The sequence below is a fragment of the Molossus molossus genome, unplaced genomic scaffold (assembly GCF_014108415.1).
Source record: "Molossus molossus isolate mMolMol1 unplaced genomic scaffold, mMolMol1.p scaffold_m16_p_12, whole genome shotgun sequence".
NCBI classification, from domain to species: domain Eukaryota; kingdom Metazoa; phylum Chordata; class Mammalia; order Chiroptera; family Molossidae; genus Molossus; species Molossus molossus.
This window is the reverse complement of record NW_023425347.1, coordinates 91079880-91104194: the sequence shown is the minus strand read 5'-3', so window position 1 is coordinate 91104194 and position 24315 is coordinate 91079880. Positions and strand designations below refer to the sequence as shown.

Genomic DNA, 24315 nt, shown 5'->3' with positions numbered 1-24315 from the left:
TCCTGTCCGTGTGTAGTGATAAGTGATTCAGACCAGAACCAAGTTACTATGTCTATCATAGGGCTTTCTCTGTTGCTGTTGCTTTCTTTTAAAAAAAAATCATTTACCTTAAAATCATTAATGTGTAGAAATTCATCAATGATAGATTTGGACTTCCTCTCCATTTCCTCGTCTGACAGTGAAGGCTTTTCAGGGGCTGATGTTGGAATTTCTGGTTTTGTGACTAGTGAGGTTTAAAAAGAGTGAGAAAGTAAAAAAATGACAAAAATTATTAAAATGGTCAGATCACGGTCGATAATGTTTACATGTGGTTACATTGCTTTTTTTCAGAAAAGGCACTGAAAATAGATACAAATTTGACAAAGTAAGATACCTAAAAGCAGAATACAGAAACATTTATTTTAGAATAGATACAGACTAAGGAACTTCATGATCCACAATAATTAAAAGGTTTACAGGGATATGGTAACTTTTATAATTAAAGTGTTTTTGTTACTCTCTGTATTTTGATTCCTCTCCATTGCGTCAATGATGAAAAGCACACGAGGCCTGCACAATCGTACACAGAGCTCTAGCTACATGAGCCTTTGGCAACTGCTCAAACATGACATGGTCTCCCCTATTACCACTTTGCTCAAATACTCCCCCTGCCAGGAATGCTCTTTCTCTCTGTCCCATACATGTCCCTCCCTACAAGCCTGTTTTAACTCCTCTTGGTCCTTCAGGCCTCAGGGGAGCCTTCCCCGATACTCCTCTGTCAATTCTACATAGTTCCTCTTTTAAGTACTCCCTTATAACTGTGTTCCTTTCCTTCATAGCATTTCTCTCAGTGTGTAGTTATAGGTCATATTTTGTGGACTTATTTGATAAAGGTCTTCCTGAGCCAGCAGGCTGAAGGCTGAAAGCAGGGAGTGAGTGACAGTCACCAGTTGCTCGGTGTGCACGTGGTGAATGAACAAATGACTGAGACAATAAACATGCAAAAGGCGGCTGTGCTACATTATTCACTACATGTTATTTTCATGCCCTATTTTATTATGTTCCCAAAACACATAGCACAGATAAAACAAGTACATGTCCTTAAAGCTGAAAGATCTGAGGTTTCTAATCAGTTGGGAGACTTGCTTTAGAAATCCATTTAGAGATTAGAGTTAGAAGACACAATTTAAAGAGTAAAACAAATATGAAAGTTATAAAAATGTTATAAACAACCAGTACTACTTCAGGATGAAGAGTTAAAAGATGCCAAAATTATCTTTAAACTATTTTTCATCACTGATATTATCGTCGTCATTATGACCCTTAGTACTTTTTGAAAACCTTGTATTTATCAGATAATATTCTAAGTAGTTACTTGTATTGAGTTCTCATTTAATCTTCATCATAACCCTACACTTGTTATCCCCATGTAGCAAATGAGGAAACTGAAATACTGATAGGTTAAACATATGGCAATTTTTAGAGCATTATCTGAGTTGTTCCTCTAAGCATACACAAGCTAAACATGTACAAAACCCACACACATTACCAAGGAAGAGAAAGGTAACAAAAGTCAATCTGACACTTTCTCTGGTTCCCCTCGCAGTGGCTCAATGTCAGAGTTTCCATACAAAGCATAAGCACTCTAATGCACAGTGGAGCGTTATTTAGGAAACATGTAAGATATTCACATTGCTTGCCACACAGTAAGAAGACCTCAAAATCATCACATTTAATAGAGAAAGGGGAAAATTTACAAATTACTGAACAAAAGGATACTTGGGGAGTGAGAACTATATTATAAAACTATGAACTTTTAAGGCACAGGTGTGTGTGTCACCATGAAATCTACTCAGGCATAGAGTCTCCTTTCTATTTTTCTTTCCAAATTGAAGGCCAAACCTTCACCTGTATTTGTTCATATAAAGTCTCTCACCAGAATCCCTTGCTTTGTTTCGGTCAGCCTCAGTGGTGTTCCTTTCCACGTCCATGCCTCCTGTAAGCTGCTTCACGGTCTCTAGCATCTCTCTCCGCTGCTCTTCTTGAGACTGATTGTCTAACAGGTCTTTACTGCTGCTGCCCCTCATGAAAGTGTTCGGACGAGCTGTTGCAGATGGAAGGGGCTTGTCATTCTTCTCCCTGCCCATGCTTCCACGACTTAAAAGACAAAACAACACTTTTCAAAATAAAGACCCCGTCTCCTGTGTATTTAAAATTATAAAGTAACACTAAGACTTTCTAAAGTATGCACAATAATTTTTGAGAAAACTTGAGATATGTGAAGCACCAATTGTACTTCAAAATGTAATTAATTATAAAAACACATAAAATCAGTGCTTTAAAGAGACTATTAAGATAGCTTTAACTTTTCTCTTAAATGTTAAAGGGATACTGCTTAAATTTCTTTTTTATCCTCACCTGAGGACATTTTTCCATTTTTTGTTGAGATAGAGTGGGAAGGAGAGAGAGGAAGAGAGAGAGAGAGAAACATCAATGTGAAAGGGACACATCAAGTAGCTGCCACCAGCACGACCAACCAGGGCCAGGGACAAACTGCAACCGAGGTACATGCCCTTAGCGGGAACCGAAACAGGGTCTCTCTGGACCGCAGGCCAACGCTCTAACCGCTGAGCCAAACCAGCCAGGGCACTACTCAAAAATTTAAAATGACAATGGCAATCCCTTGTTTTACTTTTAAAAAATCTTTTAAGAATAAAGAAGACAGTGGTGAATATATGAATTAAATGAGTGAAAGGGAAACAGAATAACAAAAGAAGATGGTATCACTATCTTAGAAATTATACTTTATTTATCCAGACAACTATATGGAAAATATTTAAGAACCAAGCAGTAGAAGTAATTTTTGGATAACCAATGTCACATAGTTTATTCATTTAGATAATTCTAACCATCTGGTTAAACAGTTCCTTACTCATGGCAGACCAGAGAAGCAGCAAATCAATTAAAAGGGAAAGAAGAGGGAAGAGGTAGAGGTATGACAACAATCTAACCACTGTAAAAAAAAAAACAAAACACACTCTAAAAGCAGAGCCATCAGGGGAAATTTATGGCAGAGCAAAGAGCCACAAAGACCTCAACAGCACAACTAGTGTTCAATGACAATCCAAGTCACAATTAAACAGTTGACATGTACAAAGTATATTTTGTTTCAGATGTCAAGGGAATAGTAACGTAGTTTATAAAGTCTACCTAGTCAAACATTACATTAGTAAAAAACAAAAGTTTGAGACTATAAAGAAACTTCAGCTCTAAAAGTGCTTCTATCAAAAATTTTGTTCTCGCTCAGCCACATGACTCGGTTGGAGTGTTGTCCAGTACACACCACAAGATAGCAGGTGAGACTCCCACCAGGGCACATACCTAATTTGTAGGTTCGATCCCTGGTCAGGACATGTACAGGAGGCAAACAATCGATGTTTCTCTTACATGCACATTTCTTACTCTCTCCCCCCCTTTCTCTCTCTCTGTAAAAATCACTGAAAACATATCCTTGAGCCCGGCTGGTGTGGCAGAGTTGGCTCAGCATCCTCTCATGTACCAGGAGGTTGCCAGTTCAATTCCTAGTCAGGGCACATGCCTAGGTTGCGGGCTCAATCCCCAGGAGGGGGCATGCAAGCAGCAGCTAATAAATGTTTCTCACTCATCAATGTTTTATCTTTCTTTCCTCCTCCCTTCCTCTCTCTAAAATCAATAAATAAAACACACATATTAAAACACACACACACACACACACACACACACACACACACACACACACACACATCCTTGAATGAAGATTCAAAAAAAATTTTTTTTTTTTCTCTGTCACTATACTACAGGTCTTCATCCACTTCCTGGTAGACTAGTTTATAGAACTCTTGACTGTATGACTCCTACAATAACAAAAGTTGGAAGATAGAATAACAGAGTAGTGGGAAAAAAAAGACAACTCAAATATAACTTGAAGAACAGTGACAGCAAGGTGTGGTGGGTGGGCTGGCATACCCTTTAATCCCCACGTGTGAGATTGCTAAATAATCCAGAGCATCCAGAGGCATTAGCTTGGAGAGCCCTATACAGCCTCTAGAACTTTTTGAGTCAGCCTGGCTTTCTTAAGGAGCAAACCATTAGATATTTGCCAGATTAACTTACCCTTCCTTTCCATTTCATCCCAAACCTATCACTCAATTTTGTTCTTATCTTGGAAATTATAGAATGTAAAGGTTAAAGGAGAAAAAGAAAAAGGAAATCAACTTTAAGGATGATAGAAATCCATCCATAGGAATTATCATCATAATTTATGTGGGCACATGTGTGTGTGTGAGAGAGACAGACAAACAGACAGACATAGTGACAAGTAGGAGAGTCTTGAATGAGCATGGATAGCAGTCTCCTTACCTGGTTAGGGTCCGTCGGGAATCAAACTCTAAAGGTGTAGATGATGTAGACCCTGAGGGTGCTGGAGGTTGTAAAGCAGAGAATCTGTTTAAACTGGAAGCACTTGACCGTAAGGCATCTATGGGTATTGAGGATTGAGAAAAAAACACAAAACACATGACTAAAATGCAGCGTCTGATTCATCTGCCTCCCTAGGGTAGGGCCTGAGACTAGGCATTTCTAACAAGCCTAACAAGGTGATGCCAATCTCCTGGTCTAAAGATCATATTCTGAGAAGCAGGGTGTTAGAATTTGTATGAAAAAAATTAGAAATCTTCACTAATTACAACAATTTGCTCTTGATCCTTTAAAAACATAATCAAATTATCCTAGGTATGTCATAGAGGTGGGAGTGATAAACAGGAAAAGGATGGAGGCAAGCAAAAACAAAACAAAATACAGGACCGTGGAACACAAATTTGAATTGTTTGAATTTTAAAATAAATGCCTATTCTGCTTTGGATCCACGGTTGGGAGTCTATGGATGCGAAGGGACAACTGTATGCATTGACCTTGCACATTTCATACAAAAAACTTGATCATCTGGGACTTTAGTATCTGCAGGGGGGCCTAAAATCAATCCCCCGAGGATACCAAGGCAAAATTTATGTTTTGGGGAGTCAAAAGTTATACATGGATTTTTGACTGCACGAGGTGACGGTGGGGGTGGGATACCCCTAATCTCCAAGTTGCTTAAGGATAAACAGCATTTCACTTAAAAAAGGTAACTAATATAAATGTTATGATTTAACTTATATAAAATTATGCATGTAGATTTAAATTAATAATTTTTTTTTAATTTAAAGAAAAAGGGTCAAAATTACTTAGTAGGAAAAAAAGATGGAAAGAAAGTTAACAATGAAGTGATTATTCTTTCCATAGGGCTTCTTCAACTCTTAAGATGTGTTTGTGATGGTCCGAACATTGCAGTCCTAAGGTCAAATCTTAAAAATATGACTTTTGATAAAAGATTTTGAAAATTATCCCTGGTCGGTTTGGCTCAGCGGTTAGAGCTTCGGCCTGTTGTTCAGAGAGACCCAGGTTCGGTTCCTGTCGGGGGCGTGTATCTCAGTTGCAGTTTGTCCCCGGCCCTGGTTGGGTCATGCAGGTAGCAGTCACTCAATGTCTACCTTTCATGTCGATGTTTCTCTCTCTCTCTCTTCCTCTCTCCCTCCCACTCTATCTGAACAAAAAATGAAAAAATCTCCTCAGGTAAGGATTAAAAAAAAAAAAGATTTTGAAAATTATTTCAATTTAATTCTTTTTACAATACCCTGAAGTTAAATGTTCTAGTTATTAACATTCTTTTTCTCAGCAAAATGAATTTGCCCCCCCCCAATATTTTGTTTTATTATTATTAATTTTTAAATCCTCACCCAAGGATATTTTTCCATTGAATTTATAGATACAGTGGGAGGAGGGAGAGAGAGAGAGACACATTGATTGCTGGCCTCCTGCACTAACCCAACTGGGGTCAGGGATGGAACCTGAAACCCAGGTATGTGCTCCTGACCGGGAATTTACTGAGATCCTTTAGTCCTCAGGCCGACAACCAGACCATTGAGCCAAACCGACCAGGGGGAGTTTGTCTTTTAATTTGGTGTCTCAGTAATACCTGTAATCATATTGAATTTATCAACAACAACAACAACAAAGGAACCTAAGAGAGCAAAGTCTTAAAACAACCTATTAACAAAAAATAAATTAATTAAAACAAAACAAACAAAAAAACCTAAGGATCACTACTGAGGAGAAAATAATAATGTCAGTCAGAAAGGGCCACCAGTAAGTTTGGGCGCCACTAGTCTACAGGCCCTTTCCTAAATCATTACTAAATGGCTGTTGGAACGTTTCGACTGGCAGATGCTAAAGGACCACGGCCAGGTGAAGGGACTCTCCTGCTTACCAGTCTCGCTTGCCTTGGCGCCACCACTGCTGCCTTTTCCCCAGCTGCCGAGCTGTGCTTTGGGTACCAGCTGAATTTTCTCATCGATTGTGGGCTGTAACATAAGTGACAAGAGTCAATTCTGGGAAATATTCTAGTATCGTTTTCCTTTTTATTTTCAGGGCAGTAAAACCAATTTTAGCATCAACATTTTGCTTGGAATGCCAATTTAAGAGACATAAATTGGAGCCATTCCTGTCAAAGTGGGATTCCTGTGGCCCCTGAAGCACTCTCTTAGAACCCAGCTTCCACAGAACAATCTGATCCCACTGGTGGGTCTGGAGAATGCATTCAAGTCCTCTAAGATGGTGTGCCAATTTGCTAAATGTAAGTAGTTTCTAATGGTTCCTCTTATATAATAATACCCAATGATTTAAAAAATAAAGAACGAACACAGAAAGATTACAAAATTAACTTATTAATCTCTTCATATGACTGTTAAGAAAACAAGTCAAAAGGCAGAAAGACTTCACATTTTAGCAAAGCCCATAATATAGCCTGGGGCTAAGGATGGAGAGGTAGAATGTGAGTATTCAATAAAGGGGGAAAAAAAAAACAATAGAATGTTAGATAGGGAATTAAGGTCCCTGCTAACTTTCAGGTTTAACCCTCATTGCACATTTTTAGTGCAAGTGAATAGAATTACAACGTAACATAAAACATCAACACAAAGTTTGTAATGCAGCTCTTTATAACAACGGTATCACTATCTTCTGACAGTATTGTCTTGCTATAAGACATGCTCTCACATAAATCTCTCCCAGTAACAATAAATTCATTTAATGGTTTTGGACTTTTTCTAGGATACTTATGTAAAGTATTATGATGATCTGAATATATACAACATCAATTAAAAATAATTTACATATTTTTCAATATATTAAGGAAATAATGTTGTAAATTTAATACCAGCACTATTCATCCTATCTTTTTTAATCTTCACCTGAGGATATTCTTCCATTGATTTTTTTAGATAGAGTGAAACATCAATGTGAGACACATTGATTGGTTGCTTCCTACATGACTCTCACCAGGGCCAGGGATCAAACCTGCAACCAAGGTAAGTGCCCTTGACTGCTAACTTGATGTATTTAACCCATGATTCTTCGGTCTGTGGCCTAATGTTCTACCTGCTGAGCCAAATTGGCCAGGCCAGCACTATTCTTTTTTATAGTGTCCAGTCACAGAAACAGTATTTAAAAACACAAATATTAGCATTAAATACTGATAAAAATTTCAAAGATACTGGGGCTGATGAAGAAATTCTTTAAACATAAGATCTTGGTTAAAACCTTCTCTTGCTGGAAATTATAGTGGATGGGAATCAAGTTGTATTCAGCAAAGGAATTTCTGCTCTGAGACATAAACAACTAGAAGAATATACCAGAGTCTTTAAGAACAGGATTCTAGCTAATTAACAGCAAGAGAGATTTTAAGAGGTAATGTTCTATCCTGAAACAATGCTTTGACAAAACCATAAAGATGCAAAGACATATTCCATCTTCTTTCAGTTTTATCAAAGTCTGTTTTCTTGTCAATTATCTTCTTTCATTTGACGTTTTCACATTAGCTTTAGATTGTCTTTAGTACCCTACTGCAGTGCCAATTTTCAGAACTAGGGTAAGTGTATTAAATCAAGGCTCAAACTAGACTTGCAAATAATTTGCCAAACCCAGTGGGCTATAGAAGTTTCCACTTTTACAAAACGTAATTCTACTTTCTCTACATTCTTCACCCTATTTATAGTGATCAACTTTTGCTGAAAACATCTGCTAGGAGAAAATTCTTTCCTCTTACTACTGAGGGATTCGAGAGAGAGAAGAAATTAAATGGAGTATATTAAATATTTATCACAGAATGATTTCTAGTAGGTCCTCTGTTATTGCTTTTCTTTTTTTTAATCCTTACCCGAGGATATTTTTCTATTTTATCTTCAGATAGAGCGGGGGAGCCGGGGGGGGGGGGGGGGGGGGGCGGGGGGCAGTGAGAGAAATATCAACGTGAGAGGGACACATTGATTGGTTGTCTCCTGTAGGACCCCGACCAGGGCTGGGGACAAACCGCAACTGAGGTACATGCCCTTGACCAGAAGTCAACCTGAGACTCTTTGGTCTGCAGGCTGACACTCTAACCACGGAGCAAAACTGCCCAGGGCTCCACTGATTTTTAAGATAAAGTGGAAGGGAGGGGAGGAGAGGGGAGGGGAGGGAGAGAAAGAGACAAAACAATTGGTAGCCTCCTCCATGACTCTGATTAGGGCTGGGGATTGAATATGCAACCCCGGTATGGCCTCTGACCGGGAATTGAACCTAAGACCCCTGGGTCCGAGGGATGATGCTGTAAACACTGAGCCAAATCAGCCAGGACTATTCTTTTACAACTGGGACATAACAAACCATTAATTCCTTTCACGGTTAGACTTAAACAGGTAGCTGTTTCTTCCCCAGAGCTAAGGATACACTGTATAAAAGTTAGCAATTGACTATGACTTCTGAAGTATCTTTGTTATCATTTCTCTTACATTAAGCATCTCATAGCTTTTAGAATTAACCTAGTCACTTCCTCTTTAGTAAACCCTCACAGAAATAAAAAGGACTAATGCTAGGACAAGTATTAAGAATAGTGATCAAGCCCTGGCCAGTTTGGCTCAGCGGTTAGAGCATTGGCCTGCGGTCCGGAGAGACCAGGGTTCAGTTCCCGCTAAGGGCACATACTTCGGTTGCAGTTTGTCCCCGGCCCTGGTTGGTCGTGCGGGTGGCAGCCACTCGATGTGTCCCTTCACGTCGATGTTTCTCTCTCTCTCCCCCTTCCACTCTATCTGTACAAAAAAAGAAAAAAAGAATAGTGATCAAGCCCTGGCTGGTTTGGCTCAGCGGTTAAAGCGTCGGCCTGTGGTCCAGAGAGACCTGGGTTCGGTTCCCGCTAAGGGCATGTACCTCAGTTGCAGTTTGTCCCTGGCCCTGGCTGGGTCATGCGGGTGGCAATCACTCGATGTGTCCCTTTCACGTTGATGTTTCTTTCTCTCTCTCTCCCTCCCTCCCACTCTATCTGAACAAAATATGAAAAAATGTTCTCGGGTGAGGATAAAAAAAAAAAAAAAAGTGCTGATCAATACTGACTTGTAGAGAAAAAAAAACTACCCCATAAAATCTACATTAAGGCTATTTTATATGAACAAAAATGAATTTTGAGAGTTATGTTTTGAAGCTGTTATCTTTTAAATTTAACACTCACCTTAGTGATTTTCAGGAATTTTGAGGGGTCCAGTACTCTACTGTTCTTGGCACCTTGTACAGTGTTCCATCCACCTTCGTCCACTCTCTGGACACCTGCCAGGAGAACAGAGTGAGCCAGTCTCTCATCTGTTTTAAGTCAGTTTGATAGTGAAAGAGTGAGCAATAGTGTCAACTCAGCAGCTCCAATCAAAACCAAAGAAAAAGACAAAAGAAATATTTAAAGCATTGCTGATAGTCTCTGTAACAGCCACAAAATGACAATATCAAGCAGCAGCCCTCTGCTTATATTGGGTCTCCCATGAAACATTAATGACCTTGAAATCAACTGATATAGGGGGGTGGAAGTAGGAAGGAGGGGGTCAATGGGGAGGGGGACATCTGTAATACTTTCAACAATTAAAAAAAAAAAAATCAAATGATACAAATGAATAAAGACTAAGTGCTAGCCAAGGGAGAGCCAAAGCTAGTTTTATTAAAAATAACTTTTCTTTATCGATTTTAGAGAGGAAGGGAGAGGGAGAGAGATAAAGACATTAATGAGAGAGAACATTGACTGGCTGCCTCCTGCATGCCCCCTACTGGGGAAATAGAACTGGTGACCTGTTGGTGCATGGGTCGACACTCAACCACTGAGCCACACTGGCCAGGCGAAAAGCTAGTTTTTTACAGCATTAATGATTGTGTTTACAGAGTTCATGATTAGAACACTTCAGGAGAAATCAGATGAAAATTATTTATTCCAAAGTTTATTTCACTAAATAACAATATACTTCAATCATTTCCCAAAACCTGCTTCTCCAACTTTTCAGCTTCTCAGGCAGAAAACCTTGACTCCTCTTTCCCTCACACTTCAAATACATGTGTCAGCAAATCTTTCCAATTTAACTATTACAATATATTCAGCACCTAGCACCTTCTAACCACTACCAACACTACCAATTTGGTTTAAGCCAGAAACATTTCCTCAGTTAGTACAAAATCTCTTTAATGGCTTCTCTGCTTCCATGTCTGTTCTCATTACAGAAGTCAGTGTGACCCTTGTAAAGTACAACTCAGGTCCTGTGGTACTTCACTCAAAACACTTCTGCTATCTCTCCAATTCACTCAGAGAAAAGATTCCTTAGAAATGGCCTACAACCCTGGATGGTTTGGCTCAGCGGTTAGAGCGTTGGCCTATGGTCTGAAGAAATGGCCTACAAACTCTATTCTGGCCCTCTGCCTCTCAGACCCTATCTTCTGCCACTCTACCCCTTATGCCATTTGAACCAGCCACATTGGCCACCTTGCTGTCCCTTTGTGCTTCCTATATTCCCCTTGGCCTAAAACCTTCTTTCCCCATATACGTACATGACTTAACTTGCTTGAAGTCTTTGCTCAAATAATACCAACTTTAATAGGTTCTCCAACTTCCCTATTTAAAATTGCAACCTCTACCCACAAAGCCTTACACTCCCCACTCCCTCTCTCTGTGCTTAATTTTTCCTATACAACAAATTTATCTAACAAGTATTTGTACTTAAGTTTTTATTGTTTTTCTTATCCCCCCAGTATGAAGTAAACTGCAAGAGGGAAGTGACTTTCTCTCACCTGTTAAGTGAAAGGCACTCAATAAATATTTGTTGAATGAATAAATGAATAAAAGACCATACAACTCTCTATTCAAAAACATTTCTGTCTGGCTGGTATGGCTCAGTGGCTGAGCATAGACCCATGTACCAAGAGGTCACCAGTTCTATTCCCAGTCAGGGTACATGCCCAGGTTGTGGACCTGATTCCCAGTGGAAGGCATGTGGGAGGCGGCCAATCTATGTTCTCTCTCAATGATGTTCCTATCTCTCTCTCCCTTTCACTTCCTCTCTCTCTAAAATCAATAAAGGAAAAAAATAAAGAATGAATTTAAAAAAACATTACTGATCCTCATATACTTCTTGATTTTCTCTGTGCTATCTAATATTACTGATCATGAGCAGATTTGTTTCTTCCTTCTTTCTATGACACTAATATCCCCTAGTATACACTCTATCCTCTCCACTTGTTTATCTGTCACTTTTCTAAGAGTTTTTTCCTTCCTTTAGTCAACTATGGACACCTTCCATGGATTAGGCTTTCATCTTTTCCCTCTCCATCTCTTCTGATAATAAATAAAAGTCACTACCTGAAGCCCTGGCTGGTTTGGCTCAGAGGTTAGAGCATCGGCCTGCGGTCCAGAGAGACCCGGGTTCGGTTCCCGTTAAGGGCACGTACCTCGGTTGCAGTTTGTCCCTGGCCCTGGTTGGGTCGTGCGGGTGGCAACCACTCGATATGTCCCTTTCATGTTGATGGTTTTTTTCCTTTCCCTCTCCCCTTCCCATTCTATCTGAACAAAAAATGGAAAAATGTCCTTGGGTGAGGATAAAAAAAAAAGTCACTACCTGAAAAGCACTGTATTAGACACTAGGATAAGTGTGGTATCCCAGGAAACTTATAAGCACCCTTTCGTCCCTGGAGTATTCATCTCTCATGACTTCAGTATGAGATCTACTGTGTCTGTGATAAATAACAGATAAAGGTTATTGAGTATTTACCATGTGCCGGTTGTTACGCTGAGCATGTTACATATACTACCTCATTTTAACCTCACACAAATTCCTCAGTACTAAGATTAGACCCATTTTACAGATTAAGTGACTTATGCAAGGTCATACAGCTAGGATGTTGGACAGTTGAAATTCAAACCTAGTTTGGCTCCAGTGGTCTATGCTCTCAACCACTGTACTCTGTGACCCAGCCACTGGCCTGCTCACCTCACTGCACAGCATTCCCATTTGGATGCCCTATTGTCATCTCACAATAAGCAAGCTTAAAAGAAATATGATCATCATTTCCCTCTGAAAAAGATTTCCTCTTCCAATGTTCCTAAACTTAGTCCATGGACTTTCTATTTTCCTTTTATTTCATCTTTCATTTATTTTCCTATTTCTTCCTTTTTATTACTATTGCTACTAGCTCTCAATTCCTTCCACATAGGATTTCAGCAACAGCAAGATTTCAGATTTTGGTGTACCCATCTGATTCATCACGTGAAAAGCAACAGACTTATTTTATCTACATACCTCCCACATGATATTACTCCTTTGCTCAAAAGCTTACAATGAATGGCTCATATCTATCAAATCAACTAAAAATTTCTTAATCTAGCTCTACACTGCCAGACAAACTTTTTTTTTTCATTTGTTCTGAACAGTTTTCCCCCAATCAGGTTTCCTCTCTCTTTATAATACATGTTTATTTTAATTTCTTAACTAAAATTCTTCCTTCCCTTCCAAATATCTACCATCCATCAAGAACCAGTTCAAGAGCCCCCTTCCTCAAATAAAAATTTCTTCCCATTACCTCTCTCTCTTCTTCTCCGAATTTCAATAATCTTAATGGAGAATACATTTCATAATTAGCAATATCTTCCATTTGCTTAACAAATGTTCCCTTTATTAGTTTTGCCTTCCCACATAAACTGTAAGTTTTTGTTTTTTAATGTTTTTATTGATTTTTAGCGAGAGAGGAAGGGAGAGGGAAAGAGAGATAGAAACATCAATGAGAGACAAACACTGATCGGCCGCCTTCTGAATGCCCCCCTACTGGGGATCAAGCCCACAACCCAGGCATGTGCCCTGACCCAAAATTGAAACCAGGGACTTTTGGATGCATGGGTCGATGCTCAACCACTAAGCCATACTGGCTGAGCTAAACTGTAAGTTTTTAGAGGGAAGAAACTATATATTCCCACTTCTTTTTATATTCCTCATCAACAGTGAGTATACTGAAGATGCTCAATAAAGTCTTATTGATTGACTTTGAAATAGTAAAAGAAATCATGTTTAATTCTTGCATTCTCTGTGTTTACTCAATAACTTGTTTCCAGGTGAAACTTATTATCAATTACCACTCCATTCTTTGGGTTATTCTGTCTGATTTCATTTAAAATCTAAAAACAGAATTCTTATTATCTGGCCCTCAAACTCCTAAGTTCTCTATTATCCAGTGGACTCCACCCCTCACCTGGTCTTCTCTTCTCTTTGGTCATGAGCTGCTGGACCTTCCTTTGTTCTTCTTGTTCTTCTATTTTAGCTTCTTTGTGAATCTGCTCAATAGTTTTAGGCCCTTGATCTGCTCTTCGAGATACCCAATTACACTATAAAAGGAGAAAATAAGGTTATCAGCCAGATAACTAGAAATTTAAAAAGTTTGAAAATCGATTTTATTATTATTTTTAATCCTCACCTGAGAATATTTTTCTATTTATCTTGAGATAAAGTGGGAAGGAGGGAAAGAGAGAGGGAAACATTTATGTGAGAGAGATACATCGACTGGCAGCCTGCACGACCCCAACCAGGGCCAGGGACAAACCACTACTGAGGTACGTGGCCTTGACTAGAATTGAACCTGGGACTCATTGGTCCACGGGCCAGTGCTCTAACTGCTGAGCCAAACCGGCCAGGGCTGAAAACCTATTTTATACTGTTCACTGCTGAAAAAGTATAAAATACTTATAAAATCTGTTACTTCAGCAGTTTTTCATCTATTTTACAGGTGGCACTATGTGCAGTTTGGGGATTAGAGCTAAATAATTCAATTCTTCTCAATCAACCCTGAACTACTGTATACTGAGCATTCAAATAGCAGTGGGTAAAAAGAGAAAAAGACTAGCCTGAATGTTTTTCTTTCTTGTTTTGTGTATTTGAAAGGAGGAGAGAGAAGGAGTCCAGAAGGATCTGTATTCTTTGGCCCTGCCTTAATTGCTACTCGCTTCCTACCTCACTCCATGGGGATTCTGAATTGAGGATGACTAGCATTTTTCTTTCATATCATGGTTCTGGTAACCTACACAAAGTATCACACCACTGTTCTTTGGTTTTTCTCTCCATGAAATAAGACAAAACAAGCTGTCTCCTTATAATTACACTTCTCTTGTTCATTCCCTACTCAGCTACAGTCCTAATATTTGATATAAGTACAAGTGGTTGAAGGATTGAGTGAAGTTTTTTATATTTACATTTTTATATTAGCTAGAGGCAAGAGTATCAAATAGGTTTAAATCAGCATTCAATTTCTGATCAACTGGGAGTGGCTTTCACAATAAGAAGGATTCTGAGATCATATCTGGGCTCAGCAAGATAAAGAACCAACACCAATGCTATCTGATCTGGTTGCAGGGCAGGGAAGAGGAGGGATCTATATTCACCTTTTCTAGTTTAGGGTCAGCTGCAGTATACCCTGCAGGAGTTAAAACAACAAGACTAAAGAAGTGGTAGTGGTAAAAACTGTTTCCAGTATGAGAAATGAAGAAAATGAAAGAACACCACTGGATGGTATATAGAAAAACAACAGAGGAGAAAACATCTCCTAAAAGGCTAGGCATTTTACATGATTCCCTCACTGAATCTTTACAACACATCTACAAGGTAGGCAACATCCCCATTTTAGAGACTAAAAATATAAGGCTCAGGGAAGTTAAAAGTATTCATTTTGAAGGTGAGGCTTCCTGATTATTTAGCATCCTAAGAGTAAATTTAATTTGACCAGTTTGAATTCACAGTGGCTGATTTCAAAACCGCAATGTGGTTTGATAATCAGAGTAAAGAAACACGTATCAGGCGTTCGTCCTTTCACACAGCTCTCCATGAAACTTTGTCAATTCAATTTCTGAGAGTCCTACAGCAAAAGTGTTAGGTTTTTACGTATGTAAATACTAGGACATCCTCTCCAGTGCAATTCCTTAAGAGAGACTGGAGTGGTTGGCTTATTATTTTTCTACTTACCAGCCTTAGGTCTATCACATCCTGAAGCATGAATCGAATTCTAGATGAGGTTTTTCTTTCTTTCACAATTTTCTCCATCTGATTAAAATACTGGTCCATTCGTGGCTACAACAGATAAAATCATTAGTATTCCTGGCTGAGGAATTCGAATGTAATTTTACCATGTAGAATTTTAAATGGTCCAGGAATACAACTTATAGCCAAAAGGTAATGTGGTAGAATTTTTAATTGTGGTAGAATTTTAATGTCACCCAAAATGAAAGCTACATATTTCAGGCAGCTGGCCTTGGTCAAATGACTAATTATAGGCCAACAGAATATACATGGAAATGCCATACTACAGTTCCCTGGAACCTTCCTTAAGAAAGAGGTGGCTAAGTCCTTTGCCCCTTTCCAACCTTTCTGCTGAGAACATTAGGGACAAGGGCTACATCGTAGGAATAACAGAACGTTAAGCTGGAGAAACTTGTTTTTTTGATCATCTCTGAGCCACCAGACTAGTCTCAGACTACTTACTTACACAAATGAGAAATAAACCTCAATCTTCTATAAACCACTAATATTTGGGGTTTTCTGTCACAGCCAAACATAATCCTTGCTGATTCAGGTGTTATGAAACATTTCTGACATTTCTTTGAAGTGTTTCTAATTTCCCGAACCCTTATTGGTACAGAACTATATTATGTTTTTTTAATGATTTTAAATCATTTTTTAATGATTTCTTATACTATGGTTAGATAGCTACGTCATTAATTAGAGCATAAACTTAGGAAAGCTACTGGGCTTTCTTCATTTCTCTATCATTCTCAGTCCTGATCCATAGAAGATCTTTTCCCTTTATTTCTGCTCACAATTTGCTTCTACAAATGACCTGTGAAATGGTCATGCAAAAAAAGGACAAGGCACAAATAAGTTGAACTCATGAATTGGCTTTTCTATAATTTGAGACCTCTTCAGTTCTGACTTTAATGGAAATGAGGTAAAGGCACAATGGCCAAACACTGACAAGGAGGAGGGCAAGAAAGGAAAATAAACAGCCTCGATGGCAGGGGCACGATGGAACACTTTTGTGACTGTCTTAGTTTTTTCACAACTGACAGAGTCCCTGCTGGAGGTTTCAGAGATTCTGGATTTTTACCTTTGCTTTCTCAAAATCCAGGTCTTTGCCGATGGTGGTGAGCAGGCGACACAGGCACTCTAGGGATTCTTCGTCATGGTTCTTCAGCAGCTTTACCACACAGTCATGCATGATGGCTTCAGTCAGCATTTTGAGTTTAAAAAGTTCTCCAATGAACTTGATGTTCCCAATGGATCTCCGACGGGCTTTGTCCTTAGCTTCTTCCAGTTCATCATGAAGCCTCGTCCTCTCCTCTGGCTGTTGTATAAAGAATAATAGAATCTTGACGATGAAAACTGTACCGCACAATAGATGCTAAGGACAGACACTGAGATTCATGGTCCTTATCCTTTCTGGACCATGAATCTGACTGCAACTAAAGACCTACTCCTCCGAAAAATGAACTATACCCAAAAGTTTGCTTCCATTTCAGGAGGTTTCTGGTACTCAGTGATCTCTCTTAAGATGGTTCTGAATCCCTGTCTTAGAAGATTGAGCAGCTCTGCTCTAACATGCAGCATTAAAAGAGATAAAGTATTCCTCTAGATATCAATACAGTATCTGTACATGAAAAAAAGGCAACAGGCACCTATAGTAGGGAGATGTAGTAGCTGGCTCCATGAAAATTCTATTTGATAACACTCAAATTGCACAAGCACTTTTTTTTTTCCCCGTGAAAATACTTACAGCACTGGCAGCCTCGAGTTCTCTCTGCTTCTTCTCAAAGACATCATCATCTGCTTTATCTTTTTCAAACTCCTTCTGGCAACGGTTCAATAGCAGTTTCCGGAAATTCACTGTGTTCCCAGGCTTGTCTGCCATGGGTACTTTCAGCTGCATCCAAATGGGAAAATGCAAAAGCAGCAAGATTACTTAAATATAGTCATTGATTTTCTCAAAATACCAATTTTATTTATTTGCAAAATCATGCTGACTGAACCACAGGTAAGCATTTTATAAGACGTATACAATTTAGCTTTAGGCATTTCATGTTTCAATGGTAAGATGTCTTAAATTCTATGCAGAAAAGATACACATTCCTCTCATATAAATGCACTGTATCTTTTATGGCTGGCTGTGCCTCTAGCTGACTTTGAAATCCATGTAAGATTATTATAACTATGACTGCACTTATCTAGACATTTTTAACTGTAGAGTTATTACTTTTGTTTTTCTTACTACCATTGTAGGTGCTTTGGTTTAAGGGACAAATAGAAATGACATGAATTTCATGGCCATAGAAAAACTGTTGTGAGATCCTTATCCTAGAAAAAAGCAGAAGGGGGAACACATTTCACAATTTTTGTTGTTGTTATTAATCTTTACCCGAGGATATTTTTCCATTGATTTTTTTTAGATGGAGTAAAAGGGAGGGAGAGAAAGAGAAACATCGATATGAAAGATACACATGGATTGGTTGCTTCTAGTCGGAGTCGGACATCGAACCTGCAACCCAGGTACGTGTCCTTGACCGGGAATTGACCCCAAGACACTTCTGCCCAAGGGGTGACGCTCTAACCCCTGAGCCGAACCAGCCAGGGCCACATTTGACAATTTTTGAGATATCTTCTCCCCAGGGGAATGTCAAGACACTGCAATGCTAGTACTTACCTTGACTATCAATATACTATGTTTATTGCTTATTTCAATTGACTGAAATATCTGTTTTACAGATAAAATCCCTCTGAGCTCCATTAGTAGCAGCTATTGCAGAACATGGTATAATGGTTTTTTCAGGGATCATAAAGTAGCTCCCAAAGTTCTGAAATGCATGGTATTTGTCCTAGATTTAGTGAAAAACAGGATGCAGCATTGTATTTATACTCACAAAAGAGTTTATGTGATCAACCTGAGTGGCTTTAGCTGCTGTTGAAGGCTAAACAGCTAGAGAGACTTCTTGAAAATGGGAACTATGATGTTATAGTATACCTGTGCTAGAACTCTTCAATGTATTCCCTATGACATATGAAAGACCATTTAACAAGTCCAGGCTAATCAACCAAAGAACCAAGTGCTTCATTACATTTTATTTTCAGCAGAAAACATTAATCTAGGAAGAGAAGACCATCAGATACTTTTTTATCCTCACCTGAAGACATTTTTCCATTTTTTGTTCTGATAGAGTGGGAGGGAGAGAGAGAAACACCAACATGAAAAGGACACATCGAGTATCTGCCACCCGCATGACCCAACCAGGGCCGGGGACAAACTGCAACTGAGGTACATGCCTTTAGCAGAAACTGAACCCAGGTCTCTGGACCGCAGGCCAATGCTCTAACCACTGAGAAAAACCAGCCAGGGCCCATCAGATACTTTTTAGACAACCACAGAAAAGCTAACATATACTTATCTCCAAATTCAGGCAATACAAATGAAGTGACTATAGATCATTTCATAATCAGGCCTACTCTACATGATCACACAAGGTAGGTAGGTATCTAATCAGCCTTCCAGAAAAGAAACACATGAGAGTAAAGAATTTCCAAAGCAAAAGCCAAAAGTAGACTCTATTTTCTACTGTACAGGGCCCAGAATACACAACTATACAGCACAAGGAAGAACCAAGAGGGATCTTCACAAGCAAGGTGGCATATAATAGAGAACCAACATGACGTTAGGTCCAGAAAAAACTAAAGTGGTTCTAAAAATCAGCAGTCATCCCCTGGCCAGTTTGGCTCAGCAGCTGAAACATCGGCCTGTGGACCAGAGAGTCCCGGGTTCGGTTCCTGCTAGGGACACGTACCAAATAAAAAATCAGCAGTTATATCCAGTGTGCTACTTTATTTTCTTTATTGAATTTAGAGGGAGAGACAGAAACATTGATGAGAGAACATCGACTAGCCTCCTCGTGCATGACCCCACTAGGGATTTGGTCCACAACCTGGTCATGTGCCCTGACTGGAATTGAACCGGCACTCAACCACTGAGCCACATAGGCCGGGCTATTTACTTATTTTTTTAACCCTTACTGGAGGATATATATAGTTTTTTTCCCCTACTTATCATCAGATAGAGGGAACGGACAGAGAGAGGGAGGGACAGAGAGAGAGAAAGAGGGAGAGAAACATCGACAAGAGAGAGACACATTGATTGGTTGCCTCCCCCACGACCACACCAGGTGCTCTAATCGCTGAGCCAAACCAGCCAGGGCATTTAATTTTGTATTATTAGTTTTAATCCTTAACCAAGGATATGTTTCCTATTGTTTTTACAGAGAGATGGAGAGGAATAAACATCAGTAGGTTGCTTCCTGTACACACCCCAAACAGGGATAGAACCTGCAGCCTTTTGGTATATGTGGTGGCACTCCAACCAAGCCACACCAGCAGGGGCTCCAATGTGCTACTTTAAAAAAACACAAGTAGCCCTGGCAGGTTGGGCTCAAGCGTTAGTCCATGGATCATAAAGTCATGGGCCTGATTCCCAGTCAAGGGCATGTGCCTTGGTTGCAGGCTCGAACCCTGGCCCTGGTTGGGGTCATGCAGGAGGCAGCCAGTTGATGTCTCTCTCTCTCTGTCTCCCTCCCTCTATCTGAAAATTAATGAAAAAATATCCTTGGGTGAGGATTAACAGATTAACAAAAAAAAAAGAAAAAGAAAAAGAAAAAAGAAAAGAAAGAAAGAAGAAGAAAGAAACACAAGTAAATCAGTCAAAAAGTCCTATCCAGCTTCTTGACATATTCACTAGCATCATCTGTATTATCACTACGGATATAATTAACAATATAAAAATCACCTTGGCCACAATCTACCTGCTCTAAGGAGATGTTTCCTGAATTACGAATTTACTGTTTAAAAAAAGGGAAGAATGTGGACAATATGAAGATCCAAGTCACTGTCTCATGGTGAGAGGAATCATAATTAAAATGAGTCAGAAAGAATAAATAAATAAAACTCATGACAGTTTGGTTTACAGGAACAAGTAGAAATGACACAAGGGAGAATTTCTCCATAAAAAAGGTGCAAAAGACAAAGTTTTCTACAACTTTTATATAGGGAAGGACTATACTGAAAGGGTTAGGTTAAGGATCAGATTTACTTACTTGCTATTAAACCACAACAATTCTTTCAACCTAAGTCTCAGTTTCATCATCCAAAACAAGAGAGGCACAATACCTGAGTCTAACCTAGAGTGCAACTGTAAGCATCTAATGAAATAGATTTGGTGGTAGCACTTCGTAAGTCACAGACAAGGAAGCTGTAACTGGGATATTCAGAACACTGAAACTGAAAGAGCACCGGAATCTTGAGTCATGAAATCAGGGTTTGAATTCCAACTCTGTGATTAATCAGCTATGTAAACTTGAATAAACTACCTTACTGAGCCTTCACATCCCTTCACCTGCAAAAGGAAACAAGTCATAATCCCAGCTCTGTCATGTGACTTTGAGCAAGTTACTTAGCTCCATCAAACCTGTTTCTTATAACATCTATCTCTTAGGACACTTAAAAGGATTAAGATGGTCTAAGTAGAGCAAATAACAGTGGCTAGCACATAGAGTCCAATAAATGAATATAGCTAACACTTGGAGCTGTATTTGACAAATGTGTATGAGAGTAACCTATATTATAATACCAAAGAAACTATATAACAAAGCTCACAAAGCAATGAGGCAGAGAACCTCAAAAGGCAAGAGAAATGATTATCTGCTATCCCTAAATAATAGTCATGGGACATTTCACATATACAGGACCTAAAGAACATGTACCTGTGCATAAACTTTTTAGGTACAGTCATATGGAAGAATTAAAACTGAGTAATTGGCAGAATGTACACAGATCTGCATGTACATATCTCTGAATGAACTGCACAGCTATACAACCCCCTAAAGACTTTTTTTTGAACATGATTTTTATTTTATTTTATCCTCACCCGAGGACATTTTTCCTTTTTTTGTACAGATAGAGTGGGAGGGAGAGAGAGGAAGAGAGGGAAACATCGATGTGAAAGGGACACATCGAGTGGCTGCCACCCGCACGACCAACCAGGGCTGGGGACAAAGTGCAACCGAGGTACATGCCCTTAGCGGGAACCGAACCCGGGTCTCTCCGGACCGCAGGCGGACACTCCAACCACTGAGCCAAACCGGCCAGGGCTGGAACATGATCTTAATATTCTCTGGGGATGGTTAACAGGGAAATATGGAATAGGCCATTAGAACATATCTTCTGAGAATAGTGATGCATGATCATTTTCAAAAAAATATAAATTCAATAGGATGATGACATTAAGTTAGCATGTCTTGTCTACTGAGCACTGACTGGCCAGGAGACTCAAGAAAATTGGTTAGAATAGAACACAAAGAGTGGAAATTTTACTTTGCGAAAGCTGCTGTAACAAATACCATAGACTGGTGGCTTAAACAACACACATTTATTTGCCACAGTTCTGGAGGCTGGAAGTCCAAGATCAAGGTGCTGGCAGATTCGGTTCTTGGTGAGGGCCCTATTTGTGGTTTGTAGACAGTTGCCTTCTCTAGTATCCTCATGTAATTAAGAGAGGAAGCTCGTGTCTTTCTCTTTTTATAAAGGCACTAATCCCATCATGGGGAGATTATATAGATTTGGGGGGGGGCACAAACATTTAGTCTATAACAGTGGACAAGGTAGATGCTTGCAAATGTGACCATTGATAACAGCAAAAATGAAAGGTGATGTGCAACAGTTAGAAAAAAATCTTAAGACCATTTTAATTTTTAACTGTAATCCATGAAACTAAGATGTTTCAAATGGGTTTGACAGATGGTTTCTCAGGGAGGGAGTTGGGGAATACAGGGCGGGGTAAACGTAGGTTTACAGTTGTGAGTCCGTGAAACAGAGTTTATTCTTATATTGTTTATTAATTATTGTATTATTTTCCATACAAACAACTGTAAACCTATGCTTGCCACACCCTGGTAAGGCTACTTGTAACTAGATGTGCTGGACAGCACCTACCTTTCCGTTTTACATAGCAACAAACTATTAGTGTGACATTATATTATGCTGTAAACTAACAGTACATCATTTCATACTGTGTTGAGACCTGTCCAGATACTGGTCAGCCAGCAGTCTTGCACATGAATGCTGTCAGCAATGGGTGGGAATTTTCTTTAAGCAACAGGACCTGTGCTTAGCATTGAGGCAGATACCACTTATCCCTAAAAAGATAATCCCTGAGAATCACGAAGAGCTGTCAGTTGTGTGTTAATTATGGTAATCAAATAGAGTAGAAAACGGAAGAACAAGCCTAGATGGACTGCTTAGCATGCTTAGAATTTTCACTGCTGTCTCAGAACATAAAGATGCTAGTGGTAACCCATGGCTCAGCCATTTTGTTCCAGAAGCATGTTCTGGTCTGAGGTAAAGTATTTGGAGTGGCTGACAGAACATAAACAAGTAGCACTCCCACTTAAATCTAGACTGTGAAGTAAACAGCAATAAATCGATGGTCCAATTATGACTCATGGATCCATGGTGACATACTATCCTCCATCAGTGGTTATGTCCTGACCTTAGCAAATCACCTGCTAAAACGGAACATAACATATTCCGTATGTGCCTTGAACATATCTATCGAAATACATCCCTATCAGATACATCTGAAGAGGTATGTCGTACTGAGGGGTGCCCACGAGATTAAACAAGGAGTGGGCCAATTATGAAAGGCTAAGTTGTTTCTCATCAATCTTTCCTTCAAAGCATTTTTCATCTTTCATCAGGGGAGCTGCACATCCCCCTCCTCCAGGGACTCCAGCCACGTGGGTGCTGTTGCCCAAGGCCAGCACTTCATGTCTGTAATTCCAGGCTTTGTTTCTGAGGAGATATAACTGTGTCCTCCTTGTTCTTAGGGTCTCTTCCTATGCTCAGTCCTGTCATTCTTTTCACGCCTTGCCTTTTTTTGTTGTTTACATCTCGCTTTAAAACACTTAAAAAGTGGTAACACTATCTGACATAACAGGACATAGAATACTCAAAAATCTTCTGAGTGCCCTTTTGTACAGCTGAGGTACGCATACCTGACACAGCAGAGATGAAAAGTACCAAAAGCACCATCTTAGGGCATAAAAATAAACTCAAGTTGTTAGTTTTTTTTCATTCATGCATTTATCCATGCACAACATGTCTGAGGGTCTGTTATGTGCCAGAAACCATTTTAGGCACTGAGAATCTAACCTTGGATGGGGGGGACTCCCTGCTCTTAGGAGCTTACATTCTAATGGGGTTCTGATATGGGGATTTTACTTTAAATTATGACTAAAACAATAGCATAACAATTTAATGCTACCAATAATCCAGTTAAATTTTTATTTAAGTACAGATTTAGATAACAGAACATTTTCTCTTGTCCATTCTCCACTTGCCACCAAACTCAGATGTACTACTAAGAGAAGTACTGAATTCTGGTGAAATACTTTCCAGTTGGTGAAGGTCTTGCAGGTCTCCTCAGTCACTACTAGTTAATAGGAGAAGCAGCAGCACACTCCAGAGGCCGTTTACTCTCTCTTATGATGCCCTGAAGACTATGTGCCAGAGGTTTCACTTACAGCTTGGCAGAGGTAGGTAGTTGGGTATATGTATAAATGTGTCTGTGTGCATAACTATGGTATTTACAGCTCAACTTAGAAAAGGCAACACTATTACATCCATTTCCTCTGTGAATCTACAGAATTGCTTTCTTAAAAACTTACCCTTTAAGTAGCCATGGAAAACTGACAACCATATAGTTGCATTATCAAGCCCTCACCTAGATAATCACTGCAAAGTAACGAAAGGTTTTAAATGGAGGTATGTGATCCACATGAATGATGTGAAGGCAGAAAAAAGG

At 39.4% G+C, this 24315-nt stretch overlaps 1 protein-coding gene across 7 annotated transcripts in view; it reads right to left on the bottom strand.

The window, feature by feature from the left end:
* Positions 1–24315, bottom strand: part of EIF4G3 (eukaryotic translation initiation factor 4 gamma 3) — a 319284-nt gene that overhangs the window by 29972 nt on the left and 264997 nt on the right. For all 7 annotated transcript variants that reach the window (XM_036256518.1, XM_036256520.1, XM_036256521.1 and 4 more), the window contains 9 exons: positions 17197–17343; positions 16531–16767; positions 15393–15497; positions 13633–13765; positions 9596–9690; positions 6323–6416; positions 4378–4495; positions 1916–2136; positions 108–223 (listed from right to left, as the gene is read on the bottom strand). In XM_036256518.1, the coding sequence (XP_036112411.1) occupies positions 108–223; positions 1916–2136; positions 4378–4495; positions 6323–6416; positions 9596–9690; positions 13633–13765; positions 15393–15497; positions 16531–16767; positions 17197–17343 (1266 nt within the window). The remainder of the gene's footprint in view (positions 1–107; positions 224–1915; positions 2137–4377; positions 4496–6322; positions 6417–9595; positions 9691–13632; positions 13766–15392; positions 15498–16530; positions 16768–17196; positions 17344–24315) is intronic.